At 40.8% G+C, this 26061-nt stretch overlaps 1 protein-coding gene across 2 annotated transcripts in view; it reads left to right on the top strand.

Moving 5' to 3' along the window:
• Window positions 1–26061, top strand: part of PPP1R12A (protein phosphatase 1 regulatory subunit 12A) — a 113162-nt gene that overhangs the window by 42612 nt on the left and 44489 nt on the right. For both annotated transcript variants that reach the window (XM_070754645.1, XM_070754646.1), the window contains exons 3-8: window positions 5523–5641; window positions 8524–8683; window positions 17398–17542; window positions 19390–19464; window positions 23772–23860; window positions 24012–24169. In XM_070754645.1, the coding sequence (XP_070610746.1) occupies window positions 5523–5641; window positions 8524–8683; window positions 17398–17542; window positions 19390–19464; window positions 23772–23860; window positions 24012–24169 (746 nt within the window). The remainder of the gene's footprint in view (window positions 1–5522; window positions 5642–8523; window positions 8684–17397; window positions 17543–19389; window positions 19465–23771; window positions 23861–24011; window positions 24170–26061) is intronic.

Genomic DNA, 26061 nt, shown 5'->3' with positions numbered 1-26061 from the left:
TCGAGTATATACGGTACCTTATTTCTTTTTGAGGCCTCCTTAAATTCATTTTCCAAATAGCAATCTGCCTCTGGAGTTTGGTTGGGAGGGCGATAGCAGATCTCTAATGTCAAATTAGTTTTCTGTCCTGGGATTTTTATCCACAATGTTTCTGTGGAATTTTATTGAATTTCAGGTTCATGAGATTCTAACTCCTCATTTATGTACAAGGCCACGCCGTCACCATTTCTCCCTCTCCTATCCATCCTATACAGTTTGTAACCTGGAATCTTTGTGTCCCATTGGTTTTCATCTGTCCACCAGGTTTCTGTTATGCCAATAATATCAATATTTTCTTTTGCCAAGCATTCCAATTCCCCTATTTTTGCTCAAAGGCTTCTTTCTAGCATTTGTGTACAGACATTCATATGTAATTTTCTGGTGCACTTTCAACTTTGACTGTAGAATTTGTAGATGGCCTACCATGTCCTTCTGCTTGACTATTACAATTTAGTTTTCCTGTTGACTCATCAATGTGTGCATAACTTCTACCCTCCATTAGGGACTTCTGTCTTTCTTATCCAATTGTTTTCTAGGCAAAATTTCTTCCCTTCATTCTCCAAAGTCATCTACATCTTCCATTATATACCCTATTAGAATGATAGTCAGCTAACATGCCAACCTTCCATATGAATTTGAGCCTGTTACACACATAGAAATAGCACTTAGTGCTTAGATATTCACTGGTGATTACACACTATCAGGTATAAGGATTGGTTTGTGTACCAGAAGTGCCTTTGGTATTATGACTTAAAACAACATAGGAAGAATAAAGACCTTTTAATTTTCTTGGACCTCTCAATGGGCTTTGAAGCTTTAATTATGCAGTAGTTTTAGATATGTTGCCCTAGTTGAAAAGTTTCACTCATGTTTTGTTTGCTGATGTTAACATTTGCTGTTTTACCAAATTGTGTTACTCTGGAATTTATTTCTTGCTCCTGTGTAATAGCTGAATAATTTGTTTTCTGTGGCTGTGATAGATGGAATGACACAAATTTTCAGTTTCTCCCTTGAATCTGATCAATTTAGAATAATTGAATCAGCAATTTATTCACTCGATCAGTAAAAGAACAAAATAGATGCAATCCAAGAAATCAAATCAAAATGCATTAAGGTAAAATACCAACATAAAATGTTGCATAAATTACTACAATGATATATAGTAGTAATATGAATGGCATGGTGGCCTAGTGGTAAAGACACTCACCGCCCTCTTTGAATTCAGTCTTAGGGAGCAGCGGATGTTTCTCTTCTAGAGCACAAAGAAAAAATATCTGCTGCGCTGCGCATGGCATCAGGGAGGGCATCTGGCCAGTAAATGCTTAGCTTCATTCAATAACCCTGACCCCAAGTTAAGGGATGACAGGGTCATACAAAGGGAGTTTTTACATATAGTAATAATCTCTTTAAATGTGAACTTTGTATTACATTATGTAAAGTAAAAATATGTGCTCTTTAATATGTGTTCTATAAAGGATTGCCGATGTACATATTAATATCTTAAATAAGAAATAAGTGAAAACTAATTAGCCTTGAAGATGATTATATCTTATTTTCATTGCAGTAATGCAGCATTTGGCTGCCATGCAGGTAATAGTGGGCTTTGTGTCTTCTGATAGACTATTCATGTAGAAATTATGTTCCTGGAAATTTATTTATTAGGAGAAAAATATAAATAGACATAATACTACTATAAAATTTACAATGTAATAATCAATTGTGAAATGGTTATGATCTCATTGCCAACTACATAGGAAGGTGAGCTTGATTAATGGATTTTAGAATATCTGCATTTTAGTAAAGCAGATGGTATGCTATTGTGGCTAGCTGTGAATAAGGTTGTCCTTGGCCTCTGGAGAGAAAGGTTTTCTAAATATTTTGCTGGATCTCAGATGCTCTTGTTTATTATTTTTTGCAGTGCAGACATTGATTGTCAACTATAGCTTCAAACGCCATATATTTTATTCTTCTGCTGATTAGGTGTTTAACTTGAAATAATGGAATGGTACTGAAAGCCAACAGAGTGCGAACTGTTGCAATACAGGCTAGCTATGCAATTTTGGGTAAAGCTATAAAACACTGGATTTTTCAGCCTTCTAATCTATCACCATCTTCCAGGCCCTTATCAGGATTGCAATACTTTATTTTTCAAATCTTAACAGCATATTTGTAATTACATTGGATTCAGTGAGAATTGATCCCATAATTTTTGTTTGGACTGATTCCTGGATATTTTTTGTGTAAATTCCCACTTGTGTATTGCAGAAGATTTTGAGCTAATAATTTGGTCTCAAAGATCCCCATGCTCCACCGTTGCATGTGTGTGTGATACCCCCCTTCACATAAGCATGTTGCTTTCGCATGCGTACAGAGAGAGAGAGAGAGACACACACGTACACACACACACACACACACACACATAAACACATATACATTGCCTAGTTTTTGAGCCTGGCAAGCCTCCCTTGAGGCTGGTGCATCTCTTACCCTGGTGCCGGATGCTGCTTCGGTGCAGACTCTGCTCCTGCGGCAGTGCTGCTTGTTCTTGGTGGCTGGCGAGGGGGCAGGTGGTAGTGGTTCTCCTCCAGAATCTCAACTACAAGTAGGAGGCCACCCACTCCACTTGCCCGCCACCAAAAACAAGCTGCTCGGCCCCTTTTTTCCTTTTTAAACCAGCTCCAAGCAATAGGTGCACAAACTTCATCATGAGAAGGAATGGCATCACCATGCCTGGATGCAGAAGAAGGGTGCAGCGGTAATTTTAGCCTCACACTGTGAGATATATGGATTTAGATAACTGTCTTTATACCTAGGTATGGAACTATTTCTAAGATGAACTCAACTGAGATTGGCTGATTGCAAAAGTATATTTTTGTAGTATGTATATACATGAGACAGTTTTTATTCTGCTACCAATGAGCTGACACTTTATTTTCCCCTCCATCCTTCCATTGCCTTCACCTCATTTGTTATACCCATGGAAATGATGAGAGAGAAATCCTGACTTATTTGAGCTAATAGTTACTGGCCAAGAGATGGGTGCCCCCCCCTCAATAGCTTATTTTTTGCTCAAGTATGGTCATGAGCTGTAGAAATAACTTGTGTGACATGTAGCCTGTGAATCCTCTGATGCTACATGTTCTCAACACCTGTACAAGTTCACATAGATTTTTAAATGAGTTCTGGAATGTGTTGACCTTTCAGATTAATCCAAAGTTCAAGACAAATTTCAACCTTTTCCATTGTTCCACAAATTTTTCCAGTCAGTATTTCTTTCCCAACTTTTGGAAACTATTTTCCTTGTGAAAAAGCAACAGAGGAGAGGCCTTTGTTTTTTCTGGGAAGAGGTAGCACAATATATTAGTAATTATATACATACATTTCATGAGGGAAGGCTTGCTGTAATATGTATGTTCCAGTATTCTTGCAGGTTTTAAAAATAAAACTTGCCAGTTGCTTTGGAGACAGGTAAAATTATTGGGGAGGAGGAGAGAGAACTTGAAATCAATGAGAGAGAAATATGAAAGTATTTGTTTATTATTTTAGCTGTAGGTAGTGTGTTTGTATGTGTGTGTGTGTGTGTAAAATATTATGTGGCAGTAATGTTAGAGTGACTATAAAGCCTTTGAACTGCTTTAATTCCAATTTCTGAGTTATTTTTAATTACCTGTTTAAGATAGGACTTGGAGATGTGTGCTTTACAGGTGTTGACTTACTATCAAATTTGAGCCCAAAATTTCCATTGCTTAGTAAGACAGTTAAGTGAATCACTGAATTTTGATCATATGAGCATGGGATGCTGCAATCGTAAATATGAAAAATGGTTATGAAAGTCACTTTTTTCAGTGTTGTTATAACTTTAATGGTCACTAAACAAATGCTTGTAAATTGAGGATTACTTGTAGGAGCAATAAATCCAGATAAAATCACCAACAGTAATGGAATTGAAATGCAGAATGGCCAAACGTATCAAGAGCCATCAGGATGAAGCTTATAAGCATCTGGTCAGTTGGATAATATCAAGTATGGACAAGATAGATTGAAGTCCCAGGAAAGTACATGTTATACAGTCTAAAATCTACAGTGGACAAAATCGACAAGAAATATGTATGTAAACATTCAAAAAATGTGCACTTCAGAAGATAACTTTCTGCTGTAGCACCTATTCTTTGGAACTTTAGGAAATCTATTTTTTTCAGCAGGTTTGACAATCTCTTGGAACAGGGAGCCTGCAATGTGGTTGTATTATTTGTAAGATTTTCATGCATTGTCCTGTGGTCTTATTTATATTTACGTTTAATTGTTTTCAAGACTTGTTTTAATTGTTTTGCTAGATGCTTGTATAAATTTGGTAAATAAATTGATAGATGTGTATGGGCGAATAGAGGATGACAAAGGTCTGAAAACAAAGCTCTCTGCAATAATGGTTGTTGGTTTTTTTGGACATGCTTAGATAACAGGAGAAGACTAATATTAAGACTCTAGTCTACAATACTCTAAAAGACTGTCAGGTGCAATTTTAATTTCTAGGTTAGAATGAATTATCCGGCCATAATAACTGTGAAACAGTGGAATATTTTTTAAAAGAGTGATAAATTTCTCTTCCACTTTCATTTTCTAATGGAGATAAATGGCCACCTGCGTGAGGTGGTCCCTTAAATTTCTGACTTAGAAGAAGAGATAAAACAATGACTGTAAGATTTTTTTCCCCGTCCGTACATTTATGATGTGCAAATTGTAACAAAACAAGATTATGCTTTACTTCTGATTAATATTAATGGAATACTGTAATTATGGCAGGGATCTTCAAATTTTTGGGTTGGTGAGCACATTATTAATTTTTAATTCATATAGGCAAACATTTATATTATCTGAATAGAAAGCATGGTCAACATCATATAATAATTATCCTCACAAAATGAGTTCTTGCCCTGGCAAGTAAAACATTACTCAAAGCCTCTTTACATGAACTAATGAGTGAAGTTGCTCCCTGTAGTCTTCCAAGATGCCCTTTAATACTTCAGCAAATCTTTTTACCTTTTCTAGGGAAATATACATACTTGTACCATTTTACTTTCTAAGGATTATTTTAGAGTTTATGAAACATTTTGAAAAAGAAGCCAGATTTCAGGCTTTTCAGTTTGCACTATGCTAGCTTTCCATCTGTTTATTTATAAGTGTAACAATACTTTTTTAAAAAATCAGCCAAAGCATAGTGCATGGGAAACATCAAGTGTGTTATTTACTGTCACCACTTTAAGGACTAGAATCTATAGGATAAGAAGAATTGTAAACATACTAAAGAATTTAATTTAAAGGGACTTATTAAGAACCTAACTACATTGAGATAATCTTATTAAAAGCTTTTACAAATTTTCCCCATATGCACATATTATGCTTTTACTATTTTATGAAAAGAAATCTTTACTTATATTAAAACTATTCAGCATATGTGTCATTTTGTTTCTTTTTTCCATTGACAGATACCTAATTAGTCAAGGAGCATATGTAGGAGCAGTAAACAGTGAAGGAAACACTCCATTAGATATTGCTGAGGAAGAAGCAATGGAAGAATTGCTTCAAAATGAAGTGAATCGACAAGGTAAACATTAAAATCTAGTGCAATAACTGGTTAGGAAATTCCATATTGTAAGGAAAATTATAGATACAAGAACATTTATTATATAGAACACTAAAAAAAAAAATCCATATAGCAACGTTCCTTCATTTTGTACCAGCACTGATGCTTGATGAGTTTTCTGTAAACAATTTTATTTTGTCTTTTTCTCTGCAGCTTTCTCCTCACTTATTTCCTTTTCTTCCCAGTGTTGTTTTTCCTCCCATTTCCATTCTGCTTCTTTCCTGTTTTTGCTGGGAGCAGGAATAGGAGACAAAATGGCATGTAGTTGTACACCAGATGGGATACATTAATTTTTGCAAATGGGCTGCTCATTTAATAGAAATTAGTTTTATGAAAATAATAATAATAATTATTATAATAATTTATTGGATTTGTATGCCGCTCCTCTCCGTAGACTCGGGGCGTTTTTTTCTTTGCTCAGATGGTGGTCATTATTGGAATCTTGTTTGTATCCAATACATATACAATTACATACATATACAAATAACATATAACATATATATATAACATACATGTACATACACATATAATATATACATATACTTCAGCAGTGGGTTGCTTCTGGTTTGGCCTGGTTCTGTGAACCGGGAATGGCTGCAGCGGAAGGCTCCACACACCTGCCTGGGATGCTTCTGTGCATGTAAGCATGTGCATTCAAAGTGGTAGAAACAGGTCTTAGAACCCACTACTGGATATAACTATGTAAGAAAAATACTTTGAAAAACTATATTCATATTCCAGATAGCAAAGTATTTTAAAACTTGGAAAATAAAGGATTTCCCCCCAGCTTGGCTGATAAATGGGATCTCAGCCACTAACATTAAAAAAAATGATTGAATTGCAGTCAGTATTTTTTAAGATAGAAACTTTGAGGAAAAAAATACACAATATTTCAGATTACTTAATGGCATTACAATACATGTTTGTATTGAGTAAAATAGAACTGTATGCAATTAATGGTTGATGCTATGTTTAATGTTTGGAGCATTAATCTGATCATTTAATTAAAATGTAACATTTTAAAATATTCTTTTCTATCAGATTAAACATTACTCTGATAATAATTTACAGAACTCTGTTATGGCTATAGCTGTGCTTGTGTAATCTAAATCATAGCAAAATAACCACTTCAGCTCTGAAGGCAGCCTAGCATGTTTGTTAGCAGCATTTGATGTAGAGCATTCATTCATTCATTCATTCAATTTTTATGCCGCCCTTCTCCTTAGACTCAGGGCGGCTTACAACATGTTAGCAATAGTGCTTCTTAACAGAGCCAGCATATTGCCCCCACAATCCGGGTCCTCATTTTACCCACCTCGGAAGGATGGAAGGCTGAGTCAACCTTGAGTCGGTGATGAGATTTGAACCGCTGACTTACAGGTCTACAGTCAGCTTCAGTGGCCTGCAGTACAGCACTCTACCTGCTGCGCCACCCCGGCTCATATATCATATTTCCATAATGTCCATCCAAATATAATAAGTGGGAAACCAAAACAACTGTCTTGAAGACATGACAAATATATTATAAGCATAATTTCATTTAAAGTAATTTTATAAAACATGTCAGTTTGAGAAATCTTTGAACTTTAGAACGTACCAGTTTCACACAAATATAATCTATCATTAGAGTCAATGCTTTTTTACAAGTAGGTGGGATTTTAGAGCCTAACTTATTTTTGCTTGTTTAAATATATCTTATATATAAATAGAATAATGGTGCTTGAAAAGTGGAGAATACTATAGTCTTTTAGATGAGACAACAATGTTTTGTTCTGAGGTAAAAGATAATGTCATTGAATTGTCTATTGCATTTTGACATATTAACATGATGTTTTAACATCCTGCCAATTAAAATAATAAAATACCATTGGATTCAATCTGAATTGGTTTTTATTTAGTTCTGAGACATAATAAATAAATGAAAAAACCTAGCAGTATTCAATGGTTTGATTTATTTTTGAAGCCGCAATACCTATTTATGTGCATTTTTCTAGCTATTCTTCCTTTATATCCTAAGATTGACTGCTGTTCAGTTCTGACTTTTTAATCTTTATGAGATAATTGGGCAATTTTAAATGTGATACTTATTACACATTTGTATTTTACCTGTAAACATGATAATTAGATAGATGTATTGATTCAAAATTAAAAAGCTAATTCAATGCTTTATATAGATCTCCAGTAATGATCAATTTTTAATAAAACGTTTAGAAAGAAAATGCATGTTTGGAAAAAAAGTGGGTGATATGTGAGGGATAGGCTGCTGCTACTTTTAAAATGTTAGCTTTAGAAATAATAAGTTCATGGTGGATTTCATAAAGTACAGTACATGAAAAGAAAAGTTTCCAAGTTTCCTTAATTTTCCAAATTAAGATCTTGGAAAACAGATCTATAAGAAACTAATAACTAACATAGAAACTATTGAAATTGCAAATCTTACTCTGGATCTTAGATTGTACAAGTCTTGTAAACTGTATTAAATTCATATTTGTCTGGTCTATGTGTTAGAAAATTGACCTTAACTTGTATCTCTAGTCTGTAATTCTGTTTCACCTTGTAATTATCTTGACCCAGTCCAGCTTGTTCAACAAGATCCTATATTGCATTTTAAAAATATAATTATCTATATAATACCTGACTTTTTAGAGAATGATATTTTTGCAAGTACCTGACATGCAAGCTTTGTCTTCTGCTTCAAACTGTAACCGAAATGTTGAGGATAATCACTTCTATATAATAGATAGAATTGGAGGGGAATTGTCTTTTTTAGAGATTGATGAATTTCATGCAATTTAAATAATACATGTATAGGTTTTAAAATGAATATATTTCTGTTCTTTTAGGGGTTGATATTGAGGCAGCTCGGAAAGAAGAAGAGCGTATCATGCTTAGGGATGCTAGACAGTGGCTTAATAGTGGTCATATTAATGATGTTCGGCATTCAAAATCTGGTGGTACAGCTCTTCATGTATCTGCTGCTAAAGGGTATACGGAAGTCTTAAAGTAAGTTGAGCTGAATGGAGTCAGATTTCACTTTTAAAATTTGCTATGAATGCTTAAATTTATATATATATGGTTTTTAATGCCTTCCTACTCATTCAAAATTATCAGTCAATACTGAAATATTATATGAAAGTGTGTGTGTGTGTGTGTGTGTGTGTGTGTGTGTGTGTGTCTGTCTGTCTGTCTGTCTGTCTGTCTGTCTGTCTGTCTGTCTGTCTGTCTGTGTGTATGGGTTCTAAAATTTTTAGTACTAGTTCTATGGGCGTGACTTTTTTGGTGAGTATGGCTTAGCAGGCATGGCTTAGTGGGGGGTAATGTGACTGAGTGGGTGTGGCCAACTCAACATAACTCATGCCAAGGTGGGATGGGATCTTGCTGTGACATTGAATTGGCCCTACCCCCTCAGTCACATGACCAATGCTGCAAAGATAGGGTGATTTAGATCAGTTTATAATTCAGCTTTGGAATTATTTTTGTATTCTATATGTTGTGAGCCACCTTGAGTCTTTGGAGAAGGGAGGCATATAAATCTATAAATAATAATAATAATAATAATAATAATAATAATAATAATAATAATAATAATAATAAATAATTTATTAGATTTGTATGCCGCCCCTCTCCGAAGTCTCGAGGTGGCTCACATAAATAAAATAAATAAATAAACAAATTTCTTGAGCTGACAAAATAAAAGTGTGTTAGTGGAGTGGATGAATGATGTACGATTGTTTCTTAATATTGTGGGGGGTTTTATTGTATCTTGGTTTGAGTCCACTGTCTCCACTGGAGAAGGGCAGCCTATAAATTTTATTGAATGAATGAATGAATGAATGAATGAATGAATGAATGAATAAATAAATAAATAAATATCAATTCTTCCACTTTCTTAGACATTTGTGAAGTTCCCAGAACTTTTAAGTCATGCGTTTTCCAGTCTGGGCTGCTTGGCAGGCAGGCTTGGCAGACAGGCTTTTATTTTGTCAGCTCAAGAAACTTGTTTATTTATTTTATTTATGTGAGCCGCCTCGAGTCTTCGGAGAGGGGCGGCATACAAATCTAATAAACAATTTTGTTTGTGACAAATCTTAGAAGTTCATATTAATTCTCTCACATTATTATTTTTGTCACAAATCTTTGTAAGACCTTTTACATTCCAGTTTCGGCTTTTGGCATGTATAAAAAATAGCCAAGCAATTAGAAATGCTGCAATTTCTTGTTTCTGCAACTATTATTTATATACAAATGTGGTTGTAAGCAGAGAATCATAACCAATTAAAAAACCAGCAGACAGTGAAGGCAATCTTCTTCTGTGTGCTGTTAAGAGAGTCCAAGCATGGGAACAATTCTGGTTGATTGTTAAGGTCTGAGTTTTAATTTAGCTTGAAATACACATACTCAATCTATTTCATGAGTCAGTTTTCAAAACTCGATCGAATAGAAGGGAGGTTTGTACTTTCTCTCACAGTTTCCTGATTTCAAAATTACTGACCTTTCTCCAGCTTGAACTCTCCTTCAGTCTGAATTTCTCCTCCACCTTATTAAGAGTGTTTTTGATGTTGCCTCATTGTCCTGGAGCCGCTGTTGCTGCCGGTGGTGTGCAGATTAGCTGTACGCCTGCAAGAACCAACACCACCGAACTTCGGACGTAGCCTGAGTTCCTGTCCCACATGGGCTAAACTCATCAGGAGTGGAGCATTTGGCAGCAGCGAGGGTTCACCATCTCCATTTGCCAAGACTTGTGCCAATTCCACCTTGATAGAGTTGTCTTATGCCTGGATCCATCATTTCTTCCAAAGGTCAACTCCTGGTTCCATAGGGCCCAGAAGGTGATACTGCCAGACTTTTGTCCCAACCTGAAAGACCAGTAGGAACACTGTTGACAAACATCGGATATCAGGAGGGCTCTCCAGATTTATGTCCACTGTTTGTTGCGTTTCTGCCAGCTTCCATGAGTCGCAAGATCACGGCTTAGCTATTAGCCAAGGCATGCATTGCCCAGGCCTGGCCAGTGGCTTAGAGTCCAGGCCCATCCCTGGGAAGATTACTGCACATTCCATCTGTAGCACAGCCACCATAGCGGTCTGAGCCATAGAAACATAGAAGTCTGACAGCAGAAAAAGACCTCATGGTCCATCTAGTCTGCCCTTATACTATTTTCTGTATTTTATCTTAGGATGGATATATGTTTATCCCAGGCATGTTTAAATTCAGTTACTGTAGATTTATCTACCACGTCTGCTGGAAGTTTGTTCCAAGTATCTACTACTCTTTCAGTAAAATAATATTTTCTCATGTTGCTTTTGATCGTTCCCCCAACTAACTTCAGATTGTGTCCCCTTGTTCTTGTGTTCACTTTCCTATTAAAAACACTTCCCTCCTGGACCTTATTTAACTCTTTAACATATTTAAATGTTTCAATCATGACCCCCCTTTTCCTTCTGTCCTCCAGACTATACAGATTGAGTTCATTAAGTCTTTCCTGATACGTTTTATGCTTAAGACCTTCCACCATTCTTGTAGCCCGTCTTTGGCCCCGTTCAATTTTGTCAATATCTTTTTGTAGGTGAGGTCTCCAGAACTGAACACAGTATTCCAAATGTGGTCTCACCAGCACTGTATGTAGCGGGATCATAATCTCCCTCTTCCTGCTTGTTATACTTCTAGCTATGCAGCCAAGCATCCTACTTGCTTTCCCTACCGCCTGACTACACTGTTCACCCATTTTGAGACTGTCAGAAATCACTACCCCTAAATAATTTTCTTCTGAAGTTTTTGCTAACACAGAACTGCTAATACAATACTCAGATTGAGGATTCCTTTTCCCCAAGTGCATTATTTTACATTTGGAAACATTAAACTGCAGTTTCCATTGCTTTGACCATTTATCTAGTAAAGCTAAATCATTTACCATATTACAGACGCCTCCAGGAATATCAACCCTTTGCATACTTTAGAGTCATTGGCAAATAGGCAAACCTTCCCTACCAAACCTTCCCCTATGTCACTCACAAACATATTAAAAAGAATAGGACCCAGAACAGACCCTTGTGGCACACCGCTTGTAACCTGTCTCTGCTCAGAATGCTCGCCATTAACAATAACTCTCTGATGTCTACGCTTCAGCCAGCTGCAAATCCATTGAACTATCCAGGGATTAAGTCCAATCTTCACTAATTTATCTATCAGTTCTTTATGTGGAACCGTATCAAAGGCTTTGCTGAAGTCCAGATAGGCAATATCCACGGCACCACCTTCATCCAACACCTTTGTGACATAGTCAAAGAAATCAATGAGATTAGTCTGACCTGATTTGCCTTCAATAAAGCCATGCTGATTTGGGTCCAATAAGTTATTGTTTTTAGGTGCTGATTTATCCTCTTTTTGAGTAGAGTCTCCATCATTTTACTACAACTGATGTCAAGCTAACTGGCCTATAGTTACCAGCTTCTTCTCTACTGCCCTTCTTGTGGATAGGCACAACACTGGCCATTCTCCAATCCTCAGGAACATCTCCTGTTAACAGGGATTGGTTAAACAAATCAGTCAGGGGGATAGCAATGACAGATCTGAGTTCTTTAAGAACTCTGGGGTGGATGCCATCTGGACCCATTGCCTTATTTATCTTTAATCGTTCAAGTTCTTCTAAGACATCGGCTTCTAAGATCACTGGAGCTGAATCCGTACAGCTGGAAGCAATGCTATATCCCTCTATAGTATTATTTTGTAAGGTGTCTTTTGAGAAAACTGAACAGAATTAGGTATTGAAATGGTCAGCGATCTCCTTATTCCCATTAATGCATGTATTATTCCCGGTACTAAGCTTCGTGATGCCACAGTTTTTCTTCTTCCTATCACTAATATATCTGAAGAAGGTTTTATCCCCTTTCTTTACAGATTTGGCAATTTCTTTCTCTTTTGAGGCTTTAGCAGCATATATTATCTGTTTCGCCTCCTTCTGTCTCATTTTATACACCTCTCTATCAGCTATACTTCCAGACTCTTTATACCTCCTATAGGCAGCCTTTTTTTCATTGACTATAGCCCTTACATCATTGCTAAACCATAGCGGTTTCTTCTTCCTTTTACTTTTAGTTATTTGCCTTACATACAGTCCAGTGACTTTTAAGATGGCCTTTTTTAATACAGTCCACTGGGTGCTCGCTCCTGACATTTTATCCCTCCCCTTTAATTCCTTATTTAAATATTCCCCCATTGCATTAACATTTGTTTTTCTGAAATCACCTCTGAAACCCAATTCCCATTCGTAAAAACTAAATCTAGAATATTCTCCCCTCTAGTTGGTGTCTTAACCAGCTGTGCCAGAGCTGCTCCTGTAAAGGCCTCTACTATATTCTTATTTTTGCATGTAAGGGCACTGTGGATATTCCAATCAACATCAGGCATGTTGAAATCACCCATAACCACAATATCTCCCTTCACTGCCATTTGGGTAATTTCATCCACCATCTTGTTGTCATATTCCTCAGATTGCCCTGGAGGCCTATAGATCACCCCAATTTTAATGACAGAACTTTCTTTATTTTGCATGCAAATCCAGAGTCTCCAGATCTTTACATGTATTTTGAATTAGTGTTGTTTTTAGACTTTCTTTAACATAAATGGCTACTCCACCTCCCCTTCTCTCTATTCTATCCTTCCTATACAGTGTATATCCTGGTATAGATATTTCCCATTCATTAGAATCCTTAAACCATGTCTCAGTTATGGCAACCAGATCCAAATTATCTTTAGATATTATGGCCATTAACTCACAGAGCTTGTTGCTCAAGCTTCGAGCATTCATGCACATTACCCGAAGAACATTATTTTCATTATTAGTTTGCCCCTTATCATCAACAACTACATCTATTTTATTTGCAGCTCTCTTTTCATAAGCTTCCAGAAACTGATTTATCCTCATTGGTCGGGGACAGAAATAATCCACATCAGTTACATCTCTGTCCCCTTTACCTAGTTTAAATGCCTGTCCAAAAAAGTTCTGAATTCCTCACCGAGCACCTGGGTACCTCTATATGATGGATGCAAACCACCCCTCTTAAACAACTCCCTATTAGACTATTTATTGACATCATGACTTACATAGCCAAAACCTTGAAGCTTTACAACACTGCCTTAACCACACATTAAACTCTCTGATACAAGTTGTTTTATCCTCCTGGCCACAAGCCGGTAACACCTCTGAGAAAGTCACTGAATCAGTTATTTTACCCAGCTCCACACTTAGACATTGAAAATCTCTTTTTACTACATTAACATTTCTCTGGGACAAATCATTTGTGCCAAGATGTACCACCACATCAACGTTATTACCTTTACTCACAGCCTTGCAGGGTTCCATCAAAGAAATCTGCAGGGCGGCTATGTGGTCTTTGCTTTCCCTGTTTGTCATTACAAACTAGACTTGTTTGTCTCTACTGAGGCTGCCTTTGGCAGGTGGGTGCTACAGAGTGTCAGTTCCCCTGGACCAGCCTTCTGCCCACAATACGTAAGCTTGGGTGTATCCCATGATTGGACTCTCCTTAGCAGCACACAGGAGAAGGGGCATTGGCTTACCTGAACGGTCTTCTCTGCACTGCAGGGAAAGTCCAAACCCACCTTGGCTTTGTGTGGTCCAGGGCCCCAACACCTACCTTGATTGTAGTGCATCAAATGTTTGTCTCTGCCTTCATTTGAAAACTGACTCAAGCCAACACCACCTCTTCTTTAGTTTCTCTTTTTCTGTTTTGGTTGTCGAGGGAGATAGAAAATTCTGCTCTTGCTCTTCTATCGCAGCGTTTCCCAACCGGTGTGCCGCGGCACACTGGTGTGCCGCGAGACATGGCCAGGTGTGCCGCCAAGCTTCAGCTGGGCGGGGCGCTGCCGGTACTTCCGTCCTGGGGCTCCCGCTTGCAGCTGTCTCCTGCTCGATGCCGCGGTTTTCGGCGCTCTCCTGCTGGGCCCCAAAGAAGGAAGGCAGGAAGAAGGAGAGCTCCATTCTTCGCACCTTTTTCCCGCCTTCTTTCTTTGGGGCCTAGCAGGAGAGCGCCGAAAACCGCGGCATCGAGCAGGAGGCGGGGGACAGCTGCGAGCGGGAGCCCCAGGACGGAAGTACCGGCAGCGCCCCGCCCAGCTGGAGCTCCTCTTTCGTCGACGGCAAGTGTCCGATGGGAGCGGGGGGGTGGGGTGGCCGCAGCGGCCGCAGGCAGTCGGAGGAGATGGCGGCGGCGAGAGGGATCGCTCGCTCGCGCTCTCTCAGCTGACTGCAAGTGGGAGCCCTGACGGTGGCGGTTGGACGTTCTGCTGGACGTCGTACATGCTGGCGCTGCGTGCCTGGCATATACGGTGTCCAGCACCATGTCCAGCTGCCGCCGTCAGGGCTCCCGCTTGCAGTCAGCTGAGAGAGAGAGAGAAAGAGAGACATATAAGAGGCAGAGAGAGAGAGAAAGAGAGACATAGCAAGAGAGGCAGAGAAAGAGAGACAGAGCAAGAAAGAGAGACAGCAAGAGAGGCAGAGAAAGAGAGATAGAGAAAGAGAGAAAGAGAGACATAGCAAGAGAGGCAGAGAGAGAGAAAAAGAAAGAGAGACATAGCAAGAGAAAAAGAGAGACTTAGCAAGAGAGGCACAGAGAGAGAGAGAAAGAGAAAGAAAGAGAGACATAGCAAGAGAGACAGAGAGAGAAAGAGAGATAGCAAGAGAGGCAAAGAGAAAGAAAGAGACATATAGCAAGACAGTGAAAGAGAGAGAGAGAGAGCAAGAGAGAGAGAAAAAAGCAAGAAAGAGATAGCAAGAGAGACACAGAGAGAGAGCAAGGGAGAGAGAAAGACATAGAGGAAGGGAAGGAGGGAGAGAGAAAGAGAGCAAAAAAGAGAGGAAGAAAGAAAGAAAGAGGGATGGAGAGAGAGAATGAAGGGAAGGAAGGAAAAGAGAGAAAGAGGGAGAAATAGAGCGAAAGCGAGGAAGAGAGAGGGTTTTTTTGTCCAAACTTTTCTTTAGCCCACCCCCCCCCCCCTTTCAGTGTTCCCCAGGATTTTGAAAATACGAATAATGTGCCGCGGCTCAAAAAAGGTTGGGAAACACTGTTCTATCGCTTCAATCATTGTTAATTGATGTTGTTGTAATGTGTCTTTGATGTTGTCTCTCCATCTTCTATTGGATCTGCCTCATATTCTTTGAGCTTCTCAAGGTATATACCTTGTACGGTATGGAATCCCAAATTGTCCAATAATTGTGATGACAATAATGATGATGATAATAAAGATAATATTACTAATGATAAATGAATAACAGTGATATGGTGATAGTGATCATAATTTAATATCATTGTTACCTCAGGAGCTTCCCCTTAGTTGTGTGATTACCATAGTCACATGATCACCATTTTAGTCAGTACATGTTATCCCATGCCTACCTCTTGTTTACTTTTTTCTTCCCATGAGGAATTTACATTGAAAGCAATGCCTATTTACTCTCTTATAATTCCGTCCTCTTCTCTCCATCCCTCCACTCTTTCAGAGGGCATACAAGTCATTTCAATAGGCAGTCTTTCTTATACCTGAATAGGCAGTCTTTCTTATCCCACTCCCTTTCTTGCAGAGTGGAGAGATTGGAAAGGAAGACAGATTATCATCTGTTTGTGACTGTCGATGAATTGCTTTCAGTGTGCATTTCCCATTATGTGACTTGTTCAGTCTCTTAATCTCTTCCTCTTCACTAAATGTAAATATAAACAATAATTCATTCTTGCTAATTCTACCAGTGAGGAAGTGAGTGATTAGGAAGCACACGAAAGCCAAAATTATCAAACTGATTAGCTGTGTCAGTTTTGAGTTGGCTATTCTGGCACTACAGTGATTGTGGGGAGGAGTGGAGAAAAATATAGCACAGTTATAGCCATGTGATTTTCCACTTAGCAACTACTTCACTTAGAGATGAAGTTACCAGCCCAAAGAGTCCTTCACTCCCCCTCTCGCAACAAAATACCTTACTCCATCAGACTTGAAATACTGCGATTAGACAATTCACAACTAGGTCGCCTCCGATCTGATCTAACTGTAGTTCATAAAATCATATACCAAAATGTCCTTCTTATTAGTGACTACTTCGCCTTCAACTGCAACAATACACAAGCACTTAATAGACTCAAACTTAACCTAAACTGCTCCAAACTAGATTGCAGAAAATACAACTTCAGCAATAGAGTGATCAACGCCTGGAAAAATTACCTGGCTCTGTGGTTTCTTCCCCAAACTCCAAAATCTTTTAACCTCAGATTGTCTACAGTTGACCTCTCCCCCCTTTCTAAGAGGTTTGTAAGGGGCGTGCATAAGCACACCATTGTGTCTACTGTCCCTGTCCTATTGTCCTATTGCCTTCTTTTATCATTATTTACTACTTACCTTATGCTTATACAAACTACAATCCTACAATTGTTACACTAAATAAATGCATAAATTAATTAATAAATATGCTGTCACTAAATGAGGCCTATTTGTATTCATAATAATAACAATGTAGGATATGATAATTGTGATGAAAATATTAATGGTAACGATGAAAACAATAGTGATGATGGTGGTACTAAATGACTGAGAGGGCAGCTTTTGACACAATTCTGAATATGAATGTATATTGATCTGAAAATATTCTCCTTGTAGGTTTCTTGAAACACTTAAATTCTTCTAATTCAATCACATTATCTGTTCTAACTTAATAGGCTGTTAATACAAGCTGGGTATGATGTAAATATTAAAGATTATGATGGATGGACACCACTTCATGCAGCTGCTCATTGGGGAAAAGAAGAAGCATGTCGAATATTAGTTGAAAACTTGTGCAACATGGAAACTGTTAATAAAGTGGTAAGATTTCCATTTGACTTAATTCACAGTTTCTTACTAACTAAGATATTCTTAATTAATAAAATAAATAAATTCTTTATTGTCATTGTATGTATATACAATGTAACTTTCACAAGTTACTCAAGACCCACCTATATCGCAAGGCATGGGGGAACTAAGACATCTCCCCCAGGCTTTTTATATTTCATGTTTGGTGTGTATGTGCTGTATGGTTTTTAATTATTGGGGTTTTAATATATTTTTTATTATTAGATTTGTCCCATTGTTATACTGTTTTTGTTACTGTTGTGAGCCGCCCCGAGTCTTCGGAGAGGGGCGGCATACAAATCTAATAAATTATTATTATTATTATTATTATTATTATTATTATACACAATATATCCATACAACAAAATTTGTATAATGCCAAAGACCAATCTCAACATGCTCAACCCGCCATAATTTTCCACCTCAACCATCTAACATCCACACAGCACACCAAGTAGTATTGTCCAGCAGTCCACTGATGGTGACCCCCTAGTACATTGTTACATGCAATTATAGCTCTGGGATAAAAACTGTTCAGAAAACGTATGGTTCGAGTTTTCATTGTTCTGTATCTTCTGACAGAAGGCAGCAGACCAAAAAGATTGTAAGCAGTCCTTAGGAGATTAAAGATTAATGCTGTCCTTAATATTTGAACTGTATATCTGAACTACAATAAGCTGAACCTGCATTATTTTTTTAAAAAGTTTTAAGGCAACTTGAAGGTTTTTTAAATATTTTATGGTATTTGCTTTACCACACTTTAAGCTTTCACTTGTGACTTTGCTATAGTCCCAACAAAAATTATATATAAATCATTTTTTCAGGAAGTATTTCACCTCATTTTATTATTCAGCTTTCTTTCATTTCTTCATTCCAACAAGCATTCTTGTTCATTTTGCCTCTTAGAAAAACTTCCAATGCTGCAATGGCATTCTATAATATTATTTTATAACAACAAGAACAGAATTGGATTAATAATAATAATAATAATAATATTTATTTATTTATTTATTTATTTATTTATTTAATTGGATTTGTATGCTGCCCCTCTCTGAGGACTCGGGGTGGCTCACAGCATATATAGAAAACAGAACGATAATATAAATCCAATTAATGCTGTGTTTAAAAACAATTAAAAGAAAAACTTATCGGCCAATCATTCAACAATCATATTTAAGCATTCAATGGTCAGGGGGAAGATCTAAAAGTCCCAAGCCTGGTAGCAAAGATGAGTTTTTAAGCTCTTTTGGAAGAAAAGGAGGGTTGGGGAAGTGCAAATCTCTGGGGGGAGCTGATTTCAGAGGGTCAGGGCTCCTGTAGAGAAGGTTCTTCCCCTAGGTCCCGCCAGCCGACATTGTTTGGTTGACGGGACCCTAAGGAGGCCAACTGGCACCTGCTCCTCAAGCAGGAATCACAGGAGAATCCCCAGATTATGCCAATATATTTTTTCTTTGGGAAGATGGGAAAACCAACATTGTTTTAGAACAAAGCTTTAAGCTGAACTTCTGTTTTAAATGTCTTTAGAATGTATTGATCTAAATCTTTTGTAAGATTTAGTGATTTTGTGTGATCTAAATCTTTTGTAAGATTTAGTGATCAGAGCCTCAGTTAACATGATTGCTAATTTTCACTGTTCCCCTCCCCAACCTGTGGGAGGGAGTTTGGCAGGTACTTCAAGAAGCAGTTGAAGAGACATTGGTATCTACAGCCAGCAGGTTTAATAGATTTCCTGCTGGAAAATTCTTGTGACTCTTCTTATGATTCTTTATGGTTATTAGTTTAATTGTACGACAATCTGTGGGTTTTTTTCTCTTTGATAGGGTCAAACAGCATTTGATGTAGCAGATGAAGACATTTTAGGTTATTTAGAAGAACTTCAAAAGAAACAAAACATGGTAAGCTCTTTTAGTATGCCAAAACAAAATGTAAAGCCAAATTAAGCTTTCTATTACACTATATATAACTAACACAAAAGGACATCTGTGTTCATATTGAATTCAAATTAAGAGCTGTCCAAATAGAATACAGTGGAACCTCAAGATACGAACTTAATTGGTTCCAGGGAAAGGTTCGTAACACGAAAGGTTCGTAAGACGAAACATTGTTTCCCATAGGAAACAATGTAAAGTCAATTAATCCGTGCAACAAAAAAAAAACAACCGCAAAAAAACGCTGCCGCCCGGCTGTCACCTTTAAAAACAGCCGGGCGGCTTCCCTCTCTCTCTCTCTCCTTCCTCCCTCCTCCTCCTCTTCCTCCTCCTCCCGTATTCCACCTCCCTCCCAGCCCGCTAGGCAGGCCAGTGGTCCCCGTCACGGCGGCCCGATTGAGGGGTCGGCGGTCTCCGCCAGGGAGAGCTTCCTGGCTTTCGTTCTTGTTGGATTCGCGCGTTTTCATGCCCAGGAAGCTCTCCGAAGTGAGGAGAACCGCCGCTGTCGCCGCTCGGCCGCGCCTCCTCGCCCGCCGCCCGCCCGCCTGCCCAGGATGCAGACCTGCTGCCTCGCCCTGCGCCTGCTGCCGGCCCGATCCTGCGTCTATTGCTTCTGGGCTGGTTCCATTCTGTTCCCTACCGGCCCGATTGAGGGGCCGGCGGGAGGAAAGCGAATGCCTCTCTTCGTTGCGCTGCCTGGCTGGCAGCGGAAGATGTAAACGAGCCCACGGGGCCGGTCTCCGTGGCCGACAGGGAACGGAGCCTTCCATGGCGGCTGCCTGCTGGGCTGGTAAGAGGGGGAGCCGAGCCCAGCCCCGTGAGCTCGGTTACATCTTCCGCTGCCAGCCAGGCAGTGCAACGAAGAGAGGCATTCGCTTTCCTCCCGCCGGCCCCTCAATCGGGCTGGCAGGGAACAGAATGGAGCCTTCCGCGGGGAGAATCAGGAGGCTCCTTTGGCGGCTGGAGGCTGCCTGGCTTTGTGTTTTTGGCTGGGGGAGGAGACAGTAGGACCTTCCTAACTTCCTCCTCCCCCAGCGAAAACCCCAAAGATTGTTTGCTGCCACACGATTTAGCGGCGAAGTGACGTGAAGGGATGGAAAGCTGAAACCGGGCTGTTTCAGCTTTCCATCCATCCACGTCACTTTGCTGCTAAATCGTATGGCAGCAAACAATCTTTGGGGTTTTCGCTGGGGGGGGAGGAAGTTAGGAAGGTCCTACCTCTCCCCCCAGCGAAAACCCCAAAGATTGTTTGCTGCCATACGATTTAGCAGCAAAGTGACGTGGATGGATGGAAAGCTGAAACAGCCCGGTTTCAGCTTTCCATCCCTTCACGTCACTTCGCCGCTAAATCGTGTGGCAGCAAACAATCTTTGGGGTTTTCGCTGGGGGGGGGGGAGGAAGTTAGGAAGGTCCTACTTCTCCCCCCAGCGAAAACCCCAAAGATTGTTTGCTGCCATACGATTTAGCAGCAAAGTGACGTGGATGGATGGAAAGCTGAAACAGCCCGGTTTCAGCTTTCCATCCCTTCACGTCACTTCGCCGCTAAATCGTGTGGCAGCAAACAATCTTTGGGGTTTTCGCTGGGGGGGGGGAGGAAGTTAGGAAGGTCCTACTTCTCCCCCCAGCGAAAACCCCAAAGATTGTTTGCTGCCATACGATTTAGCAGCAAAGTGACGTGGATGGATGGAAAGCTGAAACAGCCCGGTTTCAGCTTTCCATCCCTTCACGTCACTTCGCCGCTAAATCGTGTGGCAGCAAACAATCTTTGGGGTTTTCGCTGGGGGGGGGAGGAAGTTAGGAAGGTCCTACTTCTCCCCCCAGCGAAAACCCCAAAGATTGTTTGCTGCCATACGATTTAGCAGCAAAGTGACGTGGATGGATGGAAAGCTGAAACAGCCCGGTTTCAGCTTTCCATCCCTTCACGTCACTTCGCCGCTAAATCGTGTGGCAGCAAACAATCTTTGGGGTTTTCGCTGGGGGGGGGGGGAGGAAGTTAGGAAGGTCCTACTTCTCCCCCCAGCGAAAACCCCAAAGATTGTTTGCTGCCATACGATTTAGCGGCGAAGTGACGTGGATGGATGGAAAGCTGAAACAGGCGAAAGGCGAGGAAGCCTATTGTAGCAGCTGCCACAGCGGAGACATTTGGGGTTTTGGCTGGGGAGGGAGGGGAAGGCAGGAGGTCCGGCCCTTCATTTGCCCTCCCAGCAAAAGGCAAAGCCGCGCAGCTCCGCATCGCCGAAGGAGGCTTAACCCCACCACTCTGTCCCACCCCTCGGCCGTATCCGGCATAACTTCCTCCTGCCTATCCCCGCTCTTCTGCCGGCCACGGCCGAGGGGTGGGACAGAGGGGTGGGGTTAAGCCTCCTTCGGCGATGCGGAGCTGTGCGGCTTTGTCTTTTGCTGGGAGGGCAAATGAAGGGCCGGACCTCCTGCCTTCCCCTCCCCCCCCCAGCCAAAACCCCAAATGTCTCCGCTGTGGCAGCTGCTACAATAGGCTTCCTCGCCTTTCGCCCGTGCCTGGCGGGAGCTGAAGAGTGCTTTGCCCAGTGCAAAGTTGACAGCAAGCAGCTCCGCAGTCCCGAAAGGAGGCTTAACCCCACCCCTCTGTCCCACCCCTCGCCCGTGGCCGGCAGAAGAGCGGGGATAGGCAGGAGGAAGTTATGCCGGATACGGGCGAGGGGTGGGACAGAGGGGCGGGGTTAAGCCTCCTTTGGGGACTGCGGAGCTGCTTGCTGTCAACTTTGCACTGGGCAAAGCACTCTTCACCTCCCGCCAGGCACGGGCCGAGGGCGTGGAAGCTTATTGTAGCTCGCCCATGGCCGGCAGAAGATCGCTCTTGCCCGGCTTCCCCGCGAGGCATCAGGTCAGCATTCTGGGCGGGCGGGGCGGCGGACGAGGAGGGGGAAAGCCTCCTGCAGCAGCTGCCACAGCCGCCGGCTTCCCCGCCGCCCGCCCCACAGAATGCTGACCTGATGCCTCGCGCGGGAAGCCGGGCAAGAGCGATCTTCTGCCGGCCATGGGGCGAGCGGCAGGGAGTCGGGGCTGCTGGCAAGCGCCCCAGCCTGGCTGTGACCTTTTAAAACAGCCGGGGGGCTTCCCAGGAGCCTCCGGAAGCCAAACGCCAAACCCGAACTTCCGCGTTCGGCGTTGGGAGGCTCCTGAGAAGCCGCCCGGCTGTTTTAAAAGGTGACCGCCGGGCTGGGGGGCTTCCCAGCACCCCCCCGAACCCCGAACCTGGAAGTTCGGCAAAAGTTCGGGATTCGGGAGGTTGCTGGGAAGCCCCCCAGCCCGGCGGTCACCTTTTAAAACAGCCCGGGGGCTTCCCAGGAGCCTCCCAATGCCGAACCCGGAAGTTCGGGTTTGGCGTTCGTAACTTGAAAAAAGTTCGTAAGAAGAGGCAAATTTTTTCTGAACCCCGGGTTCGTATCACGAATTGTTCGTAAGACGAGGGGTTCGTATCTTGAGGTACCACTGTATTTAATACCCAGTGTTTTGCATGTACTAAGCTTAAGTCTTGCTAATGTTTTGTGCTTTTTTGGGCACACTACTAAAAAAAAGTCTGGGTTTCTGCATTGTTCTTTCTGAGGCCACATTTACTTCCTACTTTAAACAGCATGGGAAGTTTTGTATTTATTCCTTGTTCCCCAATGAGAAACACTGCTTGGTCCTTTAGCTTTATAAGATGTTGGGAAAAAGTTTAGATATAGTAGAATTAGTCCATCTTATTTCCAAAGCTTTATTTAGCTGCCAACTAGAGCTTGTGGCCTCATATTATAAGTTGTCATGAGTGAGCAAGAGTAAGTGCCTTCTCCATGTAATCTGATGGGAATCCATTTCTGCTCAGGCAATTTGGTATTAACTCCCAATACTCCATTTGCTGATAACTGCCAGTTCTTATCTATTTTGAAATTCCAGAGATACTTATATTACTACTGCTACCAAACACAGAAACTTAACTTTCTTAATACTTCTGGATCCTTTCTGAAAACAGATCCTAATAAAATAATGTATTGGTTGTGAACTAGCATTATGTTACTTTTTATTTATTTTTATTCTGCCTTTGTATTAATGGAAATTTTATATGATCTTCAGATATTAGAGATGGGGATGGTTTTAGGACAGTTTGCTTGCTCCAGGTCAGGGTTGCTTTTAATTCTGAAAATTAGTTTTGAAAGATTAAAGGATTTTACTTTTTGAATTATTAATACTGCAACTTTCTTAGTAAATTTTATATATAATAATTCGAAATCTAATTTATTTTAACTTTTCTTAAGCTTCATAGTGAGAAAAAGGAGAAAAAATCACCTTTAATTGAATCAACAGCCAACATGGACAATAATCAGTCTCAAAAATCATTTAAAAAGTAAGTAACTAAACTGAAACTAGCCTAGGGAGAGGGGCAAAGAAGGATTAAGATTACATAAATTTGGACTACTAGAATATGATGTATAACAAACAGTCCACTTTTTTCTCCTAAATGTAATAAATAAATATTTATAATATCAATATTCCAGTAAAGATACTTTGATCATTGAGCAAGACAAGAATCCATCAAACATTGAGTCTTTAGAACAAGAAAAGGGTGATGAGGAGGAAGAAGGAAAAAAAGATGAATCCAGTTGCTCTAGTGAAGAAGATGAGGAAGAAGATTCAGAATCTGAAGCAGAAACAGGTAATGTGGAAAAATATTTTGGTTAGCTTTTCATTTATTTTCACCTTATTTTAATTTATTGTTTAACTTTTGTTTCTTCTTTGTTTTATGTTTGATTCTGCCTTAAAAATAATATGAGTTAATGCAGAGGGGACAGATGGAATGCATTAAGTATTTAATTTTTTTTAGACAAAGCTCATACTGCATTGGATCAATTTTTATCTCTTACCATGTTTTTATATGTTCTTAAAACATCTATACGTAATTTTTGGACAGCTCAATTAGCTTGACAAATAGGTAATTAGATAACTGAGAAGCAAGGTGGCATGTTATTTATTTATTTATTGGATTTGTATGCTGCCCCTCTCTGAGGACTCGGGGCAGCTCACAACATATCAAACAATATACAATATGCATATCTAAAAAAATCCAATTAATATAGCTAAAAAACTTTAATAACTCTAATAACATTTAAAATCATTCATTCCCACAGAATACTAGACTCATCGGCCAGGTCTTTAAACATTTATGGAAGACAAGGAGGGTGGGGGCAGTGTGAATCTCTGGGTGGAGCTGATTCCAGAGCCCCCCCCCCCCCAAGAGAAGGCTCTTCCCCTAGGTTCTGCCAAACAACATTGTCTAGTTGACAGGATCTGGAGAAGGCCGGCTCTGTGTGATCTAACCAGTCGCTGGGACTCATGCGGCAGAAGGTGGTCATGGAAGTAATCTGGTCCAATGCCATGTAGGGCTTTATTGGTCATAACCAACACTTTGAATCGGTTCCAGAAACCAGTCGGCAGCCAATGCAATCTGCGGAGAAATATGGGTATGGTTTAGAAGGCCCAGGGGAACGAGAGATCACTGCTTAATACCGATCCCTCGTTCCGGCTCTGTGAGCTCAACCCAGGGCACTGGTGATGAGTGTAACTCTGGCCCTGGGCTCAGGCTGCTGCTACTCAATGCCAGGTTGATGGTAAATAAAGCTCTCCCAATCCGGGATTTGATCCTGGATGAGGAGGCCAACCTGGCATGTGTGATTGAAATCTGGCTGGGCCCAGAGGGAGGAGTTCCTCTTTCTGAAATTTGCCCAGCCGGGTTTCAGATATGGCATCAGCCTCGACCTCAGGGAAGGGGGGGAGGAGTGGCTATTATAGCCAGGGAGAGCCTTTGCCTGGGTAGACTCATTGCTCCAGAGATTGCGGGTTGTGAGTCCCTCCTAGTGAAGTTGGACTTAGGGGTTCAGGTGGGCTTGTTGCTCACGTACCTGCCTCCCAGCTGTGTGTCAACAGCCCTGCCTGTGCTACTCGAGGAGGTAGCCAGGCTAGCGGTAGGATTCCCCAGACTCATTGTCTTTGGGTATTTTAACCTGCCGTCACTCGGTGAAACCTCTGGATTAGCACAGGAGTTCATGGCCACCAGGACAGCCATGGACCTGACTCAAGTAGTACAGGGTCCAACTCATGAGGGGGGGGGGGCATGCATCCAACATGGTATTCCTCTCTGAGCAATTGAGTAATGGTCTGACATTAAGGGACTTAGAAGTGTTGCCTTTGTCATGGTCAAACCATTTTCTACTGCGACTTGACTTCCTGGCTCCAATCCTTCCCCGCAGGGAGGTGGAACCGATTAGGCAGTTCCGCCCCAGACGCCTGATGGACCCAGAGGGCTTTCAGAGGGCACTTGGGGTTATCCCAGAGTCACTCATCCACAGTTCGGCGGTCTCTTGCTGAGGCCTGGAACAAGGCTGCAGCGGAGGCTCTTGACCGGATTGCGCCGTTGCGACCTCTCCGCGGCACTAGACCCCGTAGAGCTTCATGGTTCAACGAGGAGCTCCGGGAGTTGAAATGCCAGAAGAGACGTCTAGAGAAGCGATGGAAGAAGAGTAATTTTGAATCCGATCGAACACTTACAAC

This window comes from Erythrolamprus reginae, chromosome 6 (assembly GCF_031021105.1).
Source record: "Erythrolamprus reginae isolate rEryReg1 chromosome 6, rEryReg1.hap1, whole genome shotgun sequence".
Lineage (NCBI taxonomy): Eukaryota > Metazoa > Chordata > Lepidosauria > Squamata > Dipsadidae > Erythrolamprus > Erythrolamprus reginae.
This window is presented reverse-complemented; position numbering and strand designations above follow the sequence as displayed.